Here is a 19,017-nt window from a genome sequence, read left to right on the forward strand (position 1 = left end):
CCTTTAATCAATTTCTTTAAAAGAAAGTGAACTTTCAGATCCCCATTTGGTAACGTGGTAATTTGCTGTTTCAAACTCAGATATAGGCCAGTTAAAAATAAAAGCAAAATACTGCAGATGCTGGATCTGAAACAAAAACAGAGAAATGCTGGAAAATCTTAGCAGGTCTGACAGTATCTTAGACGACCGTTCAGACTTGAAATGTTGGCTCTGAACTTAAACAGCCTTTCTTTTGTCTCATTAATTTCTCAGCCCGGTTAATTTCTCTCTCTCTCTCTCTCTCTCCCTCTTTGAGTAGAAGCTGCTTCAGGTTGGTCAGTAACTGGTTTGAGTATCCAAATGCTGTGGAAAGCTAGAAAAGCTAATATTTCCTGCGATATATCCACCATTACTGTAATCTATTTTGTTCAGTTCCAGGATTCATTAGTCTCCCCATGACAATGTTGATACTTGTTTAAAACTAGGATGTCTGCCTGTCTAATAATGGCAAAAAACATAGTCAGAAATGTTTGTACAATGTCAAACGGAGACTCATTATTGTTCCAAGGGAAGTAAGTGAGCTAAACTTGACATTTACTTGGCCATGGGAATTTAATTATTAACATCAGAGGCAAGGAGCTTTTCATTCTTCAGTGTTTCCCTGCCAGAATCCTCAGAGTAGTGACTCATTCAATGATCTGTCTTCTTTCATTGTTCCAAAATAAAGGTTTAGAATTTGGACGTCAATGCATCTGCCTTGTGAAAAAAAGGAGTTGGATTTATAGTGTTTTTCACACCTGACCTCTCAAAGCATTTCTCAGCCAAAGAAGCACTTTTGAAGTGTAGTCACTGTTGTAAACACCATATTTAATTTCCACACAGCAAGCCCCACACATAACAATGTGAAATGTCCAAATAATTTGGTTTGTTTTGTCATTGGAGGATACCTATTGGCGAGATTAACAGTTTCTGGTTAATGGCAAGCCCCAGGATGTTGATAGTGGGGGATTCAGCGAAGGCAGTGCGATTGAATGCAGAGGAGTGGCAGTTAGATTATTTTGTTAGGGATGGTCATTGCCTGGCATTTGTGTGGCATGAGTGTTACTAGTCACTCGTCAGCCTAAACCTGGATATGATACAAATCTTGTTGCATTTGGAATAGATTGCTTCAGTATCTGAGGAGTTGCGAATGGTGCTGAACATTGTGCAATAATCAGCGAATGTTCTCACTTCTGACCTTATGATGGAAAGACAGTCATTAATGAAGCAGCTGAAGAAGATTGGGTCTGGGAAATTTCCCTTAGTAACTCATGCAGTGATGCCCTGGAGCTGAGATGACTGACCTCCAAAAACCACATCCTTTGTGCTAGTTATGAGTTGAACCAGCAGAGTGTTTTCCTCCTTACTTGTGCCCTGGGTAACATGGTGGCACAGTGGTTAGCACAGCTGCCTCACAGCACCAGGGACTCAGGTTTGATTCCTGACTTGGGTCACTGTATGTGTGGAATCTGCACGTTCTCCCCGTGTCTGTGTGGGTTTCCTCCGGGTGCTCCGGTTTTCTCCTATAGTCTGAAAGATGTGTTGGTCAGGCATATTGGCCATGCTAAATTCTCCCTCGGTGTACCCAGTGTAAGGTAGCACAGTGGTTAGCACTGCAGTCTCACAGCACCAGAGACTGGGTTCAGTTCCAGCCTTGGCTCACTGTCTATGAGGAGTTTACATATTCACCCCCTGTCTGCATGGGTTTCCTCCCACAGTCCAAATATGTGCTAAATTGACCCTAGTATCAGGTGATTATCAGGGTAAATTCATGGGGTTATGAGGATAGGGCCTATGTGGGATTGTGACCAGTGTAGACTTGATGGGCCAACTGGCCTCTTTCTACATTGTAGGGATCCTATGAATCTGATACCCGAACAGGCGCTGGAATGTGATGACTAGGGGATTTTCACTGTCACTTCCTTGTAGTATTAATGTAAGCCTACTTGTGACACTAATACATAAACTTAAACTGTCAATGGTGAACAGGCTCAGAAAAATCAGGACCGGACATTTGGCATAGAATTCCCAGCCTTTGATTTGTTGTTGTAGCCATTGCATTTCTATGGTTTGTCCATATAAGTTTCTGAATGGTAACCCCTCTCTCTGTTGAGAGCAGAGTTTTCGGTGATGTTAATGTTGAATATCAAGGGGAGATGGTTAGATTCTCTCTAGTTGGAGATAGTCATTGCCTGGCATTTATGTGGCATGAGTGTTACTTGCCATTTATCAGCCCAAGCCTGGCTGGTGCTCATGTTTCAGTGTATACAGACAAGGATTTCATGGACTTCCAGGTAAGACTCGCCTTCCACTTGGTTGGGCTGCATTCAAACTCAGGTCCTGGAGGTAAAAGGCTAACTTGTTTATTGATCTTTTCTCCATACGTTTATCATTACTAATACACATGGGCCTGAATTTTACTGTCCCAACGCCACAAGAATCGGACTGGGCGAGGGGCAGACCATGGGAAAGTTGACTCAGACAAGATTTTACAGTTTTGTGACGAGCAAGGCTGTAAAACCCCACCCATTGTGTTATAAATGGATGAAAACAGGAATTTCATCATTGCTTTGCTGACAGTACCAATAACAGTGATCCTGATCAATTTGATCCCTGAAAGGGAGATCCCTTTGGCTTAATAAACAGGTAAAGGTTACTTAACAGTCCCACAATTATTCAATCTGTAAAACACAGCATTGTGTGTCAAGCTATGATATCCGTTTGCAACGTGTTGCTGGTCTATTGTGAATATTGAGATTCTTGGAGGAAACAGTCCTTCAAATCTCCGGGCAATTAATGGGAAAGTCGATTCTTGAAACTTGGCTTATTCATTATTTAAAGTTCAATTTTGAAATCTGATTTGGGAATAAATACGTGTCACATAGGATTTTACAGATTTGCTCAGGCGAGACCGGAGATTACTGTCTGAGGTCAACGGAGATTTCCATTGTCGGATCCTCGCCCGCCCCAATTCCGTGGCGAGAGAGATGGTAGAGTTCCAGCGCATATTTTCATTTCCCTTCAGACAGTGCGAGGTGTATTACCCTGTACTCTTATTACCAGGAGGAGGAATGTTTTGATATATTCTTAAAATTATTGCTACTTTAGCACTGAGCTATTTTAAATAATCTGTTGCACAAATCCTTAGAATTAATCATGTTAAGACTATAATATTGCAATAATTTTGTTTAGTTCTTTGTTTCAAACATGAGACAATTTGAACAAACACAGACCAGAGTGAAGTCATTAAAATCTATCAAGTCTACTTGCTGTTTCCAGTTATAGCCTTTTGAAGGAATATAAGAGTGGCTCAGTGACACAGTGGTTAGCACTGCTGTCCTACAGTGCCAGGGACCTAGGTTGAATCCTGGCGTTGGGTGATTATATGGAGTTTACAAGTTGTTTGTATGAGTTTCTTCTGAGTGTTCCAGCTTCCTCCCACACTCAATGTCTAGCTTGGCCATACTAAATTGCTGCTTAATGTCAGGGAGAATACCATTTACCCGAGAGTAAGTATTGTCGGTGGTGCAGGTTTGATGGGCCAAATGGCTTCCTTCTGCTCTATAGACGTTCAATGATTTTGAGACCCCAACATCCCATGATGGGAATTGTCTTAATGCACCTACGCCAAATCTCGAACTTGGACTCAGACCTAACTTCCAATAGTAAGGTGCTCCTAACACTGAAGGTACTTGAGACTGGAGAGTGGTGGACTTGGGTGGAGGGTGCAGGTTTCCAAAACCAAGAAAGCAATTCCACACACATGTTGCCCAACTCCCCCCACCCCTCCCTCTGCACACCACCCCCCCCCCACCCCCCCACCACCCCCCCGCCGTGCCACCACACTGCCTCTGACCCCGCACTGTAAATTTTAAACAATGGAAATTTAAATTGGAGGTCCAAATCTCAATTACCACCTGTATGTATGTTCATTTCAATCACCACGGTACAGGTTGCTGGCTTGGTCTGACTGTTATACCTTTCACAGATCTACAGCACAGGAATTCTAGGTATAATGAATCTTTATCTCCAGCTCTCTGATGAGTCACACAGGTTCACAGCATGAAAACAGGCCCTCCAGCCCAACTTGTCCATGGCGCCTCTTTTTTTAACCCCTAAGCTAGTCCCAGTTGCCCATGTTTGGCCCATATCCCTCTATACCCATCTTACCCATGTAACTGTCTAAACGCTTTTTAAAAGAGAAAATTGTACCCATCTCTATTAATACCTCTGGCAGCTTGTCCCAGACACTCACCACCCTCTGTGTGAAAAAATTGCCCCTCTGGACACTTTTGTATCTCTCCCCTCTCACCTTAAACCTATGCTCTCTAGTTTTTAGACTTCCTTATCTTTGGGAAAAGATATTGGCTATCTGGCTGAACTATGCCCCTCATATTTTATACACCTCCATAAGATCACCCCTCAGCCTCCTGCGCTCCAGAAAAAAAAGTCCCTGTCTATCCAGCCTTTCCTTATAAGTCAAACCATCAAGGACTGGGAGCATCCTAGTAAATCTTTTCTGCACTCTTTCTAGTTTAATAATGTCCCTTCTATAATTGGGTGACCAGAACTGTACACAGTATTCCAAGTGTTTCCTTACCAGTGTCTTGTACAACTTCAACAGGACATCCCAATGCCTGCATTCAATGTTCTGACCAATGAAGCCAAGTATGCTGAACGCCTTCTTCACCACTGTACTCCTGGATCTCTTTGTTCTATAATTCTATAACCAATGCCCTACCATTAACTAAGTCCTGCCCTGATTCAATCAACCAAAATGCATCACCTTGCATTTATCTAAATTAAACTCATCTGCCATTCTTCAGCCCACTAGCCCAATTGATCAAGATCCCATTGCAATTCTAAATAACCTTCTTCACTGTCTTCTATACCACCAGTGTCGTCTGCCATGCCTACTAAATTCTCATCCAAATCATTAACACAAATGACAAACAACAATGGACCCAGCACCGATCCCTAAGGCACAGCGCTGGTCACAGGCCTCCAGTTTGAAAAACAACCCTATACAACCACCCTCTGTCATCAAGCCAATTTTGTATCCATTTAGCTACCACACCGTGGATCCTTGAGACTTAATCTTATGAACAACCTACCATGCGATACCTTGTAAAAAGCCTTGCCATGTCCATGTAGACTACATGCACTGCCCTCATCTACCTTCTTGGTTACCCTTTCAAAAAACTCAATAAAATTTGTGAGACATGATTTTCCACTCACAAAGCCATGCTAACTGTCCCTAGTCAGTCCTGCATCTCTAAGTGCCTGTAGATGCTGACTCTCAAAATACATTCTAACAACTTACTCACTACAAATGTGAGGCTCACTAGCCTGTAGTTCCCAGGTTTTTCCCTGCAGTTCTTTTTAAACAAAGGCGCCTCATTTGCCACGGTCCAATCTTCGGGCACCTCACCTGTGTCAATCGATGTTTCAAACATCTCGGCTAGGGAACCCGCAAGATCTTGATGCGCTTTAAGACTCCCAGCACCTCCTTCTCTGTAATATGTACGCTCCTGAAGACATCACTATTCATTTCTCAAGTTCCCTAACATCCATGCCTTTCTCAACAGTGACTACTGACAAGAAATATTCATTTAGGATCTCACCCATCTCTTGTGGATCCACACATAGATGATCTTGTTGATCTTTCAGAGGTCCTACTCTCTCCCTAGTTACTCTTTTGCCCTTTATGTATTTGTAGAAGGTCTTTGAATTCTCTTTTGACCTATCTACCAAAACAATCTCACGTCCCTTTTTGCCCTCCTGATTTCTCTCTTAACTCTACTCCTACACCCTCTATACTCTTCAAAGATCCATTTGATCCCAGCTGCCTGTGCATGTCATGTGCCACCTTTTTCTTCTTGACCAGGGCCTCAATAGCCTGAGTCATCCAGGGTACTCTACTTCTACCAGCCTTACCCTTCACTCTAAGAGGAATGTGTTTACCCTGAACCTTGGTTAATACACTTTTGAAAGCCTCCCATTTACCAGGCGCCCCTTTCCCACAGACTCCCCCAATTAACTGTTGAAAGCTCCTGCCTGATACCATCAAAATTGGTTTTGCTCCAATTTAGAATTTTAACTTTTAGGCCAGACCTATCATTCTCCATAGCTTTCTTAAAACCAATAGAATTATGGTCATTGGTCCCAAAGTGATTCCTCACTGACACTTCTGTCACCTGCCCCTCCTTATTTCCCAAGAGGAGGTCAAGTTTTGCCCCCTCTCTAGTTGGATACTGAATGAGAAATTCCTCCTGAGTACACTGAACAAATTTCTCTCCATTCAAGCCTCTAATACTATGGCTGTCCCAGTCAACGTTGGGAAAGTCAAAATCCCGTACTATTACCATCCTATTTTTCTTGGAGCTCTCTGTAATCTCCTTACATATTTGCTTCTTTATTTCTCGACTATTTTAGGGCCAATAGTACAACCCTATCAAAGTGATTTCCCTCTTATTTCTCAGTTCAAAACATATAGACTCAGTAGACGAATCTTTGGATATATCCCCTCTCAGTACTGCCATGATGTTTTCCTTAATTAAAAATGCAACTCCCCTTCCTCTCTTACCTCCTGTTCTATCTTTCCTATAGCATCTGTGTGCCAGTCCTGAGCCACCAGTCCCGTCCTTCTGTTAGCCATGTTTCAGTAATTGCTATAATATCCCAATCCTATGTACCCATCCATGCCCTGAGTTTATCTGCCTTGTTGGTCAGGCCTCTTGCATTGAAGTAAATTCAGTTTAATCTAGACTTCCCTCTCCCTCTGCCCTGCTTTTGTCTGATCGGTCTAGTACTAGGATTATTGACTCTACCTTTACTATTTAATGTGCTCTCTTTAACGTCTGTGCTGTCCTCAACCCTCTCTTCTGTCTCCCTACTACTTTGGGTCCCACCCCCTGCCAAACGAATTTAAACCCTCCCCAGTGGCTCTAGCAGTCTTCCCAGGATATTAATTCCCCCTCCAGTTCAGATGTAACTTGTCCCTGTGTTTGGTGTGGATGAATGCTGTGCCCCAGGGTGGCATGGTGACACAGTGGTCAGCACTGCTACCTCAAAGCGTCAGGGACCAGTGTTCAATCCCTGGCTTGGGTCACTTTATGGAGTCTGCACGTTCTCCCCATGTCTGCATGGGTTTCCTCTCAGTGCTCTAGTTTCCTCCCACAGTCCAAAGATGTGTGGGTTAGGTGGATTGGAAAAGTTAAGTTGCCCCTTAGTGTCAGGGGCACTAGCCAGGGTAAATACATGGGTTTATGGAGATAGGGCCTGGATGGGATTGTGGTCGGTGCAGACTCAATGGGCCAAATGGCCCCCTTCTGCACTGTAGACATTCTCTGACTCTATTCTACAAACTGCCCATTTCCAGCCATTCCACTCGATTCTGGATTAAATTCCAGCTGGACTCTACTGGAATGGGCATGGAATTTCTCAGGTTATTGTGTGCCTAATGCAATGTGCCAACTAAATTGTAAAATGTAAATTATGAACTCACTGCAGCTTAACACCGATCACCCTGCTATTGGTGACTGTGCCTTAATTATCGTCATCTTGTCACCTCTTTATCCTCCTTGTATTGTTTCATAAAACTGATGTCTTTGAGTAAGCCTTTGTCAATCTGTCCCAACGTCTCCGTCTTTAGCTCAATGTTTGCAGTGAAATAGCTTGGACCATAAGATATAGGAGCAGAGTTCGGCCATTCAGCCCATCGAGTCTACTTTGCCATTCAATCATGGCTGATATGATTCTCGTCCTCATTCTCCTTTCTCCCCATATCCCTTGATCTCCTTATTGATTGAGATCATTGGAGATGTTGTTGCTCATTAGGGATGTTTTACCATCTTAAAGGTACTATGTAAACGCAAGCTGTTGTTGGCTCATTACTTAGAGTATTGACATTCCAGGCCCTATTTTATCATTTTGATTCTAAGTGCTGGGTGGCCTTGAAACTGGGAATGTTTCAGGGCAGACTTTTAGACCAGTCCTGAGGTACCCCCATACACATCCTGTCTGAAAAAATATCAGCAGTTCTGAATCGTGATGCTCAAGCCTGTGGGTGGGGTTTAAAACGCCTGAAATCCCGCTGCTTCGAACGGCGCCGCCAACTGCACATGTACAGAAAAAAAAATAGAATGTGGTTCCCCTGTCACATCAGCTCCTGGGCCTGATAATGCCTGCCCCTGGCCCCCATAGACACTGCCCCACCCCCACCACATTCCTGACCCCCTTATCCCCCCACCTGCTCCGTCATCCAGACCGATCACGGGCCCCTTCCTGCCTTACTGATCTTAGGCAGTGTGGCAGCGGACTCCCCCCTTCCCCTCACTGATCTCAGGCAGTGTGGCAGCGAATGCCCCCTTCTCCCTCACTGATCTCAGGCAGTGTGGCAGCGAATGCTCCCTTCTCCCTCACTGATCTCAGGCAGTGTGGCAGCGAATGCCCCCTTCTCCCTCACTGATCTCAGGCAGAGAGGCAGCGAATGCCCCCTTCTCCCTCACTGATCTCAGGCAGAGAGGCAGCAGACCCCCCTCCCCTCCCCCCCCCCCACCCCACCCCGATCTCAAGCAGAGAGCTGGCGGACGCTCGGCCTTTATCTCCTCACTAACTGGAGCGCCTGAGTTGGACTTTTGTGGTGCATGTCTGCTTCGCACTGAATCTGGATGGGTGAATGCGATGATAAAGGGGAATTGCCGGTAAGGTTGGGCGTGCAGCCCATTAAGTCAATGCATGTAAATGGCTGTCGTGCCCATTTCGGGCATGGTCCCAATCACACCCATTTTCGAGCCTTGGTAAAGGGGAAACTGGCACTGAGGCAGGTGCAGATCACAGCTACTCACCTCACGCCTGACTTTACCAAGTTTTGGTGCCCGAAAATGGGCGTAACCTGATGGTAAAATAAGACTCAATGTGGCTGAACCTTACCAGCAGATCTGGAAAGCTTCAGTTGCCCAGTCCTTCTGCCTGTCTGCACAGCAAGGTTTTGACTGTGCTGAGACTGAAGAAATGATTGCATCAGTGAACTATGTCTGATTTTATTCATAAAACCATAGTTTCCCTTTTGGAACAGCCAAGAACAGCAAATACATTGCACAGTGCAACTAGTCAGGCAGCCAGCTGTTCCTGGCATATTACTTTTCCAATTTTCAGAGCAATTTTACAACAACATCATAACAGTTTCCTATCATTATTGTATTTGAATGGTCAGCTTTGAGACCTTTTTAATATTGAGAGAAAGCACTAAGTATTCTTTTGAAATTGTGATGCCGTCTGATTGACATTCGTGAAACAATTGGAGGCTTCCTCATTCCCTTCAATAGCTCTGAATTGTGCAAGAATAAAGGAACTTTGAAAATCAATTTTCATCGCACTGTTCTTTATATAAAGCCTTGCCTGCCAGGATTACATAATGAAAAAAATAAGCAGATATAAAATAAGCTTAGAACAAAGAACAAAGAACAACACAGCACGGGAAACAGGCCCTTCGGCCCAACGAGCCCGCGCCGCCGTCCTACTATCTCAGTGACCTATTCATGATTTTAGTCTACGCCTAACGTGCGAGGATCAGGGAGGTCCAATTTAGGGACAATTTTAGTACCCAATCAATCAGCCTAAAAGCACATCTTTGGGGGATGTGGGAGGAAACCGGTTGCCCTGTGCATTCATATCTGTACATCTGATCCTGTACAGCTACTGTTACTTTACTGTTACTTTAGGTTGATTTCCTAACTCCTGGGTGGAAAGTAAGGAGGAACTTCTGAATATCTGTAGCAGGTCTGGATGTTTTCTCTTGGGGGAGGATATGAAAAAATTGACAGCTAATGTAAAAGGGGAACAGTGGAGCTTTTCCAAAATGCAAAGAAGATAGGAAGGGGAGGACCAATTCAAGACAGGATTTTCCAGCCCTTCCCTCCAACAGGATCTTCCAGTCCCACTGATGTGGCCCCTCATGGTAGGTTCCCCAGCAGTGGGACAGGTACGCCATGCAAAATGTTGTAGACATCGGCAGGACTGGAGATTCAGCCAGCAGCCAATGGCAAACCACCTCCACCACTGGAAAATATGCAGCGGGGGGGGGGGGCTGGAAAAGCCCATCTAACATCTTTTTGCGGAGGCAGAGGGTGGTTGCACACATTTTAAAACTGATTTGATGAGATATAGGTATCCTTACCTAGGCCCAGCATTGCTGTTCATGTCTAATTGGCTGCATTAAATGGCTTATTAGGCCATTTCTGTGGATTCGGATTCACATGCAGGTCAAGTAACTATGGCAGAAACCAGGTGGGTTTTAATACCAATCCACAATAATTTCATAGTCCCCATTTCTGGGACTAGTTTGCAATTGCAGATTTCATTTATTAAATTTAGATTTCACTAGCTGCCATGGTAGAATTCAATCTGAATGCCTGCAGGGTCTCTGGATCACCAGTCATAGAATCCTACAGTGCAGGAGGAGGCCATTCAGCCCATCAAATCTGCACTGGCCACAATCCCAGGCCTTATCCACACAGCCCCATGCATTTACCATAGTCAGTCCCCCTGACACCAAGCGGCAATTTAGCATGGCCAATCCACCTAATCTGCACATCTTTGGATTGTAGGAGGAAACCAGAGCAGCCAGAGGAAACCCATGCAGACACTGGGAGAATGTGCATACTCCACATAGCTAGTATTACAAGTCGGGAATCAAATCCGGGTCCCTGGCGCTATGACACAGCAGAGCTAACCACTGTGCCACCGTGCCATCCCTAGTCCAATGGCATTACCACTTCGCCACCATCAGAAGAAAAAGTGAAGGAAATTGGCTAGGATGGAAGATAAAGGGGAGACTCTTAAAAGGTTAGCAGCACTCAAGTACAGAAACACCATCCAGGATAACATGCTAGGTTTCAGAGGGTAGTAACGGTATTGCAAGTTCTGGTCACAATCTTGCAGGTGATTAAACAATTACTGAATCCAAAGTACCTGGATTTTTTCTGGAAATGATGAAACAGCAGCAGGGCCAAGGCATAAATGCCAACTATTCCTTCTGTTGCAGTTTTCTGAGGTCCTGTTTGTACTGACCAATCTTGGAGCAAGTGAAACTGTAACGCCTCAAATTCCCCTCCGTATATTACACTGATTTCTACAAATGCATCAGTTCTCACCTCAATGCAATAATGCTGAAAGCAGCAATTTCTAATAACCAAGCAAAAATAGCCAAGCAAACCCTAGATTCAAGTTGTTGTAATCAGTGCTTTTTGTGATGACAATAATTAGGGATAATTATCACTTGGTAATGGCGAGTAAGCAGCTGATTTTTTACACCTCACTCCAGCCTCTTTTCTATCGACTTCACTGGAAGACAGAAGTGGGTGAGGTGTAGAGCAGGCTGTTGATCCACTTCTTTGCCCAACAACAATAGTGGGGCCAAGGCAAATGCAATGACAACAGAAGTGAACTTGGCTCAATGGTAACATTCTTGCTTTCCAGCCCCACATGATGGGTTCAAATTTAACTCAGGAGACTTGTATAACCCAGATGACACACCAGTGTCATGCTAAGGGAGTACTGCCACAGGGATGGGATGTCAAACAGATGCCACATCTGCCCTCTCAGTTGGATAGAAAAGGTCCCATGACACTAACCAACATTAACTTTAACTAACCCAATTAAATTCGATTATGTGGCCATTGATTTCATTGACATTGGTGGACCTTGCTGTGTAAAAATGCTGCCCGATATGTTACACAACAACAAGGACAGCATCTTATTGCTTCAGGCACATTGAGATGTTGCAAAACATGCTTCATAAATGTTTATTTTGTTGCATAAAAATCAATTTTGAAGATCACATCTCATGCGTTGTATGTAATGAATATGGGCGCTAAAACATAGAAATACTATCACTTCTGCAAATAGGATAAACATCCTTACATCGGAATATTCGGACCTGGAGCAGGAGTAGGCCATTCTGCCCTTTGAGCCTGTTCCGCCATTCAATACAATCATAGTTGATCTGTTTGTTGTCTTGCTTCATTTTCTTGTGTCAATTAATTAGCACAGGAAGTAGTTAAATATTGAATATATTCAAGAGGCGGCTGGATACAGTGCTTGGGGCAAATGGGATCAAAGCTTATGGGGGAGAAAGCAGGATTAGGCTATTGAGTTGGACAATCAGCTATGATCATAATGAATGGCGGGGCAGGCTTGAAGGGACAAGTGGTCTCCTCCTGTTCCTATCGTCTATGTTTCTACATCACTTCTTAATTTTCAAGTATTTTGAAGTTTTTTTAGGTTGTCTATAGTGAAGATATTCACAAAATACCTGTTCAACATCTCTGCTATTTCCTTGTTTTCCATCATCACTTCCCCAAACTCTCGCCTCCTCAAGAACCAACACTTGCTTTAGTTACTGATTTCCTATTTAGATAAGCACCAAATCTCTGACTGTATGTATGTTACTAGATAGCTTTTGCTCAATCTTATTTTCCATTTTATTATTTTTAAATAATAATTTGCTGGTTCTTAAAATTAGTCCAATCTTCTGACCTACCATTAATCTTTGCAGACTTGAACAGTATTTCTTACAATTTACTCACGTCTCTCAGTGGCATACCATGGAGTCAAATCTCTGAGGAGGTTAGAGGACAGGATCTAGACTGCCACCCCAGTGGAGTGCTAAGGGGGACGGTGTGTTGTTTTAGAGGCTGTCATTTGAATGCGATGTCAACCACAGGCTGCACATTGTCATGAGATATGCAGGAGGCAGATAGGATGGCGCAGGTGCAAGGTCACCAGGCGGGAAGATCACAAGTTACCTTTGTTATGGATTCCCAATGCTAGCATTGTGGACCAAGCTACCTCCAAAGGCCCAATACACCAGTAAACACTAGGGGGCACTGCTCAGTCCACCAGTAAACTAGTAAGAAGAATTCAGAGCCCCCAGAAGGTCACCCATCAAAGCCTTTTAATTGAACATAAGAACATAAGAAACAGGAGCAGGAGTAGGCCATCTAGCCCTTCGAGCCTGCCCTGCCATTCAATAAGATCATGGCTGATCTGTCGTAACTCAGTTCCACATTCCCGCCCTCTCCCCATAACCCTTAATCCCCTCTCTTATCAAGAACCCATCAGCCCGCGTCTTAAAAATATTTAGCGAGGCAGCCTCCACCACTTCAACGGGCAGAGAATTCCAGAGATTCACCACCCTTTGAGTGAAGAAGTTCCTCCTCAACTCCGTTCTAAACTGCCCCCCCTTTATCTTGAGGCTGTGCCCCCTAGTCCTACTGTCTTTTTTGAGCGGGAAGAGTCTCTCCACCTCTATCCTATCTATCCCATTCATCATCTTATACGTCTCAATGAGATCTCCCCTCATTCTTCTAAACTCTAACGAGTACAAGCCTAGTTTATTCAGCCTCTCCTCATAGCTCAACCCCCTCAACTCCGGCATCAGCCTAGTAAACCTCCTCTGCACTCCCTCCAAGGCCTAAATATCCTTGCGTAAGTACGGCGCCCAAAACTGCACACAGTACTCCAGCTGCAGCCTCACCAATGCCCTATACAGCTGCAGCAAGAACAATAAAACAGTCCACCTCCCAAACGTTAGTCATTGCTGATACTCCCCACAGGAGCCGAGCACAGGAAGAAGAGTGCACAAGACAGCTACTACTTTCACAAGGGTGATCCTCAAGATGCCACTTTGGCAAGACTGACAGTTTTCGTTTTTTAAATTCTAGTAGCATTTCCAAAATACACCTCAATTTTCTGACAACTTTTTAATCAGTGTTTTGATTTGATAGAAAACTGTATAGATCGGTGCTGCTGTGTTATATAGACCACATTTACAAAAACAAATGTTTTAAACAACTTGTTTTACTCAATAAATCAGTTTTCAAAGCGACAGTATAAGGTGTACAGTATATGACCTTTAACATGAAAAATGCGTACGAACTGGAATTCACTTGTGAATAAAATTTGTTGAAAATGAGAAATCGGAATTGCCGTTGGGGAAATTGGGTTCATTGTGTTTGTACATTCAGCATTTCTGCTTGGCAGGCCTGTACATTGTTGAACCGGTTTGTATCTTACAGAACAATTCATCGCCTGTGTTCTAAAACACCAGCAGAAAGCACGGAATGCAGGAACAAGATACTGGCCTAGGTTTGTGCTTGTTTGTTCTGATAAAATATGGCTTGTTTTCATTAGCTAACAGTGCAAAAGCTCATCATTCAAACATCTCATCAGTCAAGCATTATCAAAAGATAATTAAACACTGGAAAAGTAATGCCAGGTAAGGAGGAGGGGAAAAAAAATCCAGCAATCGGATTTACGCCAGTTTTACGTCAATGGTTCAACAAAGAGTTATTATTATTTTAAGACTAAAACCTCAACACAGCACTACAAATGTGCTCAGTATGAACTCTAACATAGAGCATGTTTAGGAAACTAAAGAGTGCAGTCTTACTCATCGCCATCATTCAGCAGTGCCCCATGACAGGGACACTTGTAAAAATGTAATGTGGGCAAGGAAAAGAAACAGCTTCATACACAAATGTATAAAGTTAACAAATCTTTTTTTCATTCTAATCTGTTTGGTAATACTGGAAAAAGTTGTCAGTGTTCTGAAGTAAATTCCTTAAGAAACAAACTTATGATAATTCAATATATAATACAGAACAATAACCGAAACTGTTCTTCAAAATTCTTCATATTAAAACACAATTTAACTGTTGTTCAGTATTTGATAGTGATGTCAAATAAATAGACATCACGTTCAGAAATCTTGACTGAGAAAAACATCAACGCTACATTTTTGGGCCACGAAAGTGCATTTCCATCAGCGGATATATAAAAATAGATGTGTTTGTTTTATGCGGTGGCTTATCAGTACACGCATATGTTACAGAAAGCTATTCCAATCTTCTAAAGTTCTTCGTAATCAGTTTACTTCCAGCAGCACTCGGAGATCCATCGGTGGGGGTGGTGGGAGAGGACACATTGCGAAAACCTGGGCCTCTCCAGCTGGATATACAGCCTGGGCTAGGAGTGCTGGGTGAGTCTTCTGTAATGTGGCAGCACCTCGCTTTCAGAGAGGTGAAGAGCAAATTCCAAGGCCACTAACACTGGAAATTCAAATGCTATCAGTTCACGCCTGTTAAGTCTGAATTTCTCTTCCAGTTTCTGCAGAGACAGAAATGGAGAACAAGTGTTACATTGCACTTTTGTTGCACAGTCAATATCACACAATGCGCTTTGTACTTTTTCTGAAATCGAGAATAAGATTTCATAGTTGCAGTTGCATTGGGGGCAGTTCAGAGGAGGTTCACTAGATTGATTCCAGAGACAAAGTTTTAGGATAAGAGGTAGCAGATTTAAAACAGATGAGTAGAAATGACTTCTCTCAGAGAGTCATGAGTGTGTGGAATTCACTACTCCAGAGTGTGGTAGATAACGGGTCTTTGAGCAAACTTAAGGAAGAGCTGGACGGATTTTTAATTAGGAAGAGTTTGAAGGGCTAAGGTGAATGTAAAAGTGGAGTGGAGGTGGAGATGAGATCAACTGTGATTGTATTAAATGGCGGCACTGGTTTGAGGGGCTAAAGCGCCCACTCCTGCTCCTAGTTCTTATGATTCTTATGACAGCCACCCACATCTTAAAATCACTATCAAACAATTATGTTATCATAAAGGTCATCTCATTAGGGCTGGAGCCTTCCCTCCCTCTGTGACTTAATGTAGCACATAGCACATGTAGCACTGAAACACTAGAGGCCCCATTCAGCCCATACTAAAAGCAGAGATTATTTGCTCTCATATGTGCTGATAATTATTTGAAACACTTGAATCCAAGGTTCCATTCTTGACCTCTTTATTTATACGGTACCCCCTCTGCCCAACTGCTTGCCTGATATTAAAACCTAGAGGAGCTGTTACTCCCTCCTGCTGAATGTGAAATTATTCTCTCATCCTCTCCTATTGGCAACTACATATCTCTGGTCTTACCTCCATGAACTTGTTTGGCAAGCTTCACCAAGTGTAGAAATGGATCTCTCAGACCCTAGCTCAGCTTCCTCAGCTACACCTGCCAATGACACTGCTTTCTTTCATCTCTGTAACGCCATCTGCCTCAGTCCTGCCCCTCTCCCCATTGCTGATAAAACCTTCATCACAGCATAATACAGTGCAGAAGGTGGCCGTTCAGCCCATCTTTACACAGTCTTCCTACCAAGGTAGGTAGGAATCTACCTACCTTGCATTAAATTATCTGCCATTTGCCTGTCCATTTATAATAATTGTAAAGATGTGGTTGCAAGGTGACTAAGGCTGGGGAGTGAGTATTCAAGGGTATTTGACATTTCAAAAGGACAGGATGAAAAAAATGGGTGGGATAGCTTTGCTAAAAGAATGAGATCAATATAGTAGAGAGAAACAAACTTGGCTCAGGGCAATCTAGAACCAGGGGCCCCGTTTAAAAATCAGCAGATAGGGATGAGCAGAAATCATTTCTCTGAAGGTTATTAGTCCGTGGAACTCTATTCCTCAGACAGCAATGGCAATTGGGGTCAGTGAATATATTCAAGACTGAGTTGGCAAATTTTTCATCTACAAGGGAGTCAAAGGTTCTGGGGGACAGACAGGATGGTAGAGTTAAGGCCTCAATCCAATCAGCATAATCTCATTGAATGTGGAGCATGTTTGATGGGCTAAATGGCCAACTCCTGCTCCTAATTCTTACAATCCTGATATTCTTTCAGATCAATGAAGAATCCCACAGGTAATGAGTGACCTGTGGCATTCTTTGTCCCTTCGAACTGATGCAAGTCTGCATAAGACCATAAGATACAGGGGCAAAAGGCGGCCATTCGGCCCATTGAGTCTGCTCTGCCATTTAATCATGGCTGGTAAGTTTCTTAATTCCATTCTCCTGCTTTTTTATTGTAACCCTTGACCCCTTTACCAATCAAGAACTTATCTCTGTCTTAAATGCACTCAAACACCTGGCCTCCACAGTCTTCTGTGGCAGTGAATTCCATAAATTCACCCCCTCTCATCTCAGTTCTAAAGGGTCGTCCCTTTTTTCTGAGCCTGATCCTAGGCTCTCTGACTAATGGAAACATCTTCCCACATCCACTCTATCCAGGCCTGTCAGTATTCTGTAAGTAATAATGAGAGCCCCCCCTCATACTTCTATACTTTACTGAGTAGAGACCAAGAATCCTCAGACGCTCTTCATACGTCAAGCTTTTCATTCCTGGGATCATTCACATGAACCTCTTCTGGACCCTCTCCATGGCTAGTACATCCTTCCTTAGATACAGCACTCTAAATGTGGTCTGACCAGAGTCTTATATAGCCTCAGCAGTACATCCCTGCATTTGTATTCTAGTCCACGTGAATGAGTGTATTTGCTTTCCTAACCACCAACTCAATCTGCAAGTTAACCTTAAGAGAATCCTGAACCAAGACTCCCAAAGTCCTTTTGCGTTTCAGATTTTTGAATTCTCTATTTAGAAAATAGTCTACACCTCTATTCTTCGCAAAACACAAATCAGTATTTCCTCCTGCATCTTTAGCTTTACAAGTTTTCACTTCTTCTATGATGTCATCTAAATCACTAATGCCTTTTAACATCATTAAGTTCTTCCCTTCCTGGTTCACTCTGTTAACTCATCCCTAAATCGCTATTCTTGTTTCCAGCCTTGACATTTTCCTTGCTGCACTGGGAAGCTAACACAATCTTCAGAAATTTGGTCATGTCTGCAGAAGACAATATCTATTCATCTGACCATACTGTCCCTAACTACACTGTCCCTTATCAGTACCACATTCCTTTTTCACTCCAGCTTGAATGGCCTCCTGAACTAATGGTGTCATGGTCAGTTTGCTCATCTACCTTGTAGACCCATCCGCACCAGCAGCAATTGTTTCCAGCGTTAGTGAGGCCGCATCTAGAGAATTGTATGCAGTTTTGGTGTTGTTATATGAGGAAGGATGTTCTTGCTATTGAGGGAATGCTATTGATCCCTGGGATGGCAGTCTCTCATATGAGGAGCGACTACGTCGGTTAGGATTGTATTCACAGGAGTTTAGAAGAGTGAGGGGATTTCATGGAAACTTATAAAATTCTAGCAGGACTAGATAGGGTAGATTCAGAAAGAATATTCCCAATGGTGGGGAGTCCAGAACTAGAGGACATAGTCTGACGATAAGGGTTAAACCTTTTAGGACTGATGTGAGGAGAAATTTCTTCATCCAGAGAGTGGTGAATGTGTGCAATTTATCACCACAGATGGTAGTTGAGGGCAAAGCACAGTGAAATTTCAAGAAGAAATAAGATATATATTTCTTGGGACTAAAGGAATCAAAGGATATGTGGAGAATCAGAATACTGAACTGATGATCAGCCACGATCATAATGAATGGTGGAGCAGGGTCAAAGGGCTGATGGCCTACTTCTGCTTCTATTTTCTATGTTTCTATCTTTCCCCTAGCCAAACAACTCTGATCTGAAGTTCCTTGAGATGCAGATACTATGGAATGCTTGTCCAGGATTACAATGTGCGGCAGTTATGGTTCCAATCTAACTAGCTTCATTAATTTACAAACATACAAATATGAATAAGGAGCAGGAGTTGGCCATTTGTCCTGTTCAGCCTGCTCTGTGATAAACTGACTGTGGCCTCAATTCCATTTCCCTGACTACCCCTTCAATTTAATTAAAGTTTCTGTATTTAACCAACGAAGCTTACTCTTTTCTTTAAAAAAAGATTTTTAATAATGACTTGATCTAATGTAAAGTTATTAAAATAAACAAATTATTTACCTGTTGCTTACTTCCACCAACCCTCCTTGTGTTGTGGCGTTACTTCAGTGTGGGTCAGATTGCGATGATACCAATCCACCATTCTCTGACCCTGGTTGATTGCTTGATACCTGCACCACCATCACTGAAACTCTCTCTCCCTCTAACTCTCTCTCCCTTTACCTCCACCTTGTCTCCTCAATCTAT

General features: G+C 43.2%; 1 protein-coding gene across 3 annotated transcripts in view; it reads right to left on the reverse strand.

The window, feature by feature from the left end:
- Positions 1–13,905: 13,905 nt before the first annotated feature.
- Positions 13,906–19,017, reverse strand: part of cables1 (Cdk5 and Abl enzyme substrate 1) — a 179,175-nt gene continuing 174,063 nt past the window's right edge. For all 3 annotated transcript variants that reach the window (XM_080194968.1, XM_080194967.1, XM_080194969.1), the window contains one exon: positions 13,906–15,189. In XM_080194968.1, the coding sequence (XP_080051094.1) occupies positions 15,049–15,189 (141 nt within the window). In that variant the 3' untranslated portion in view covers positions 13,906–15,048. The remainder of the gene's footprint in view (positions 15,190–19,017) is intronic.

The sequence above is a fragment of the Carcharhinus amblyrhynchos genome, chromosome 8 (genome assembly GCF_965287045.1).
Source record: "Carcharhinus amblyrhynchos chromosome 8, sCarAmb.v2.hapA, whole genome shotgun sequence".
Classification (NCBI taxonomy): Eukaryota; Metazoa; Chordata; class Chondrichthyes; order Carcharhiniformes; family Carcharhinidae; genus Carcharhinus; species Carcharhinus amblyrhynchos.